Source organism: Arachis duranensis, chromosome 5 (assembly GCF_000817695.3).
Source record: "Arachis duranensis cultivar V14167 chromosome 5, aradu.V14167.gnm2.J7QH, whole genome shotgun sequence".
NCBI lineage: Eukaryota > Viridiplantae > Streptophyta > Magnoliopsida > Fabales > Fabaceae > Arachis > Arachis duranensis.
Window position 1 is genome coordinate 18,445,939 of NC_029776.3, and position 1,258 is coordinate 18,447,196.

At 39.3% G+C, this 1,258-nt stretch overlaps 1 protein-coding gene across 1 annotated transcript; it reads left to right on the top strand.

The window, feature by feature from the left end:
* Positions 1-646: 646 nt before the first annotated feature.
* On the top strand, positions 647-997 carry LOC107488508 (uncharacterized). Its single transcript, XM_052261343.1, has one exon. It carries the CDS (start codon positions 647-649, stop codon positions 974-976), a length of 330 nt encoding a protein of 109 aa, XP_052117303.1. The 3' UTR covers positions 977-997.
* Positions 998-1,258: the final 261 nt, after the last annotated feature.

Consider the following 1,258-nt stretch of genomic DNA (forward strand, 5'->3'; position numbering starts at 1 on the left):
AAATTTGCGGTACCCTCAGGCACACCAAAAACACACTAAAAATAACTCTCCTCTTCGCAATAAAATGACACTGAATTTTGCCTTATATAAAGAAAGCACTTAACACACAGACCACGTGTTACATCACTAACGAATCAGAGTGTGACACGTGTCATAATGCCCCCACATGCTGACTCAACATGCTTCCCGTGTTGGCAGCACACCCTACACATGTTGAAGTTGTCCTACTGACACGTCCATCAATTTACAAATACACCAAATGCACCAATTTCCATTAAAAACACCAATAATGGTTTCATATTACAAAAAATGACCCATCCGTGAATAATGTAATAATAATCCATCTTCTTTGTGATTCTTGCATTGCAAACTTGATTGGCATATGTAATACTAAGATCAGTGTAGTAAAATTGAGATAATAAAGAGCACACATTCGTACATACATATATAAATTAATGTCACTGAAACATTTACATTCGCATATATAGTCATGATTAATGTCTTACATGGCTAATTATATGCTCGTGAACCATGCATCATGTGGCCATTACATTTATAGAGCCTTACACTCTCTCTCAGTCCTGTTACCTCAAAGTTTTGCATTCTCATCCTTATAACACTTCTTTCCGGGGAAGCTACAAAAGATATGGAGATTGAATCAGTCAAGTGCGAGTGCTGTGGCCTGAAAGAGGATTGCACCCAGTATTATATCAACCAAGTTAAAGCCAAATTTGATGGAAAATGGCTGTGTGGATTGTGCTCAGAAGCAGTAAGAGATGAAGTGAGCAGAGGGAAAAAGCCCTCCCCGTCAGCCATAGAAGAAGCTGTGAAAGCTCACATGTCATTCTGTGGTAAGATCAAAGCCAATCCGGCAGTTTGCGTTGCCGATGGCATGAGGCAGATGCTGAGAAGAAGGTCAACTACTTCATTGCCGGTGGTAAGGTCAAGCAGCACATCTCAAGTGGATGGTTCATGACAACAGAGGAAACAGGGCTCATAGCACACTCACTCTCTCTGCTTTGCTTGTAATAAAATTTTATAGATAGCTTCTTTTGTGTCACATTTTATCTTTGTCTTAGATGAACAAGTGTCTTGTCTATGTCGTCTTATTCTTTTGGTATCCATATTTTTCTCCACTCTCTTCGTTTTCCTTCCTTAGCAGTTGGCAGCATAGAATTAGCCATTATCTTCCAAAGGGACTAAAACCTGTCTTGCATAATGATAAAAGAGTGAGTTTTAATGCTCTAGATTCAGTAGG

Excerpts from the sequence above, each read along its gene's own strand:
- LOC107488508 (XM_052261343.1), top strand. The coding sequence starts at position 647 with ATGGAGATTGAATCAGTCAAGTGCGAGTGCTGTGGCCTGAAAGAGGAT.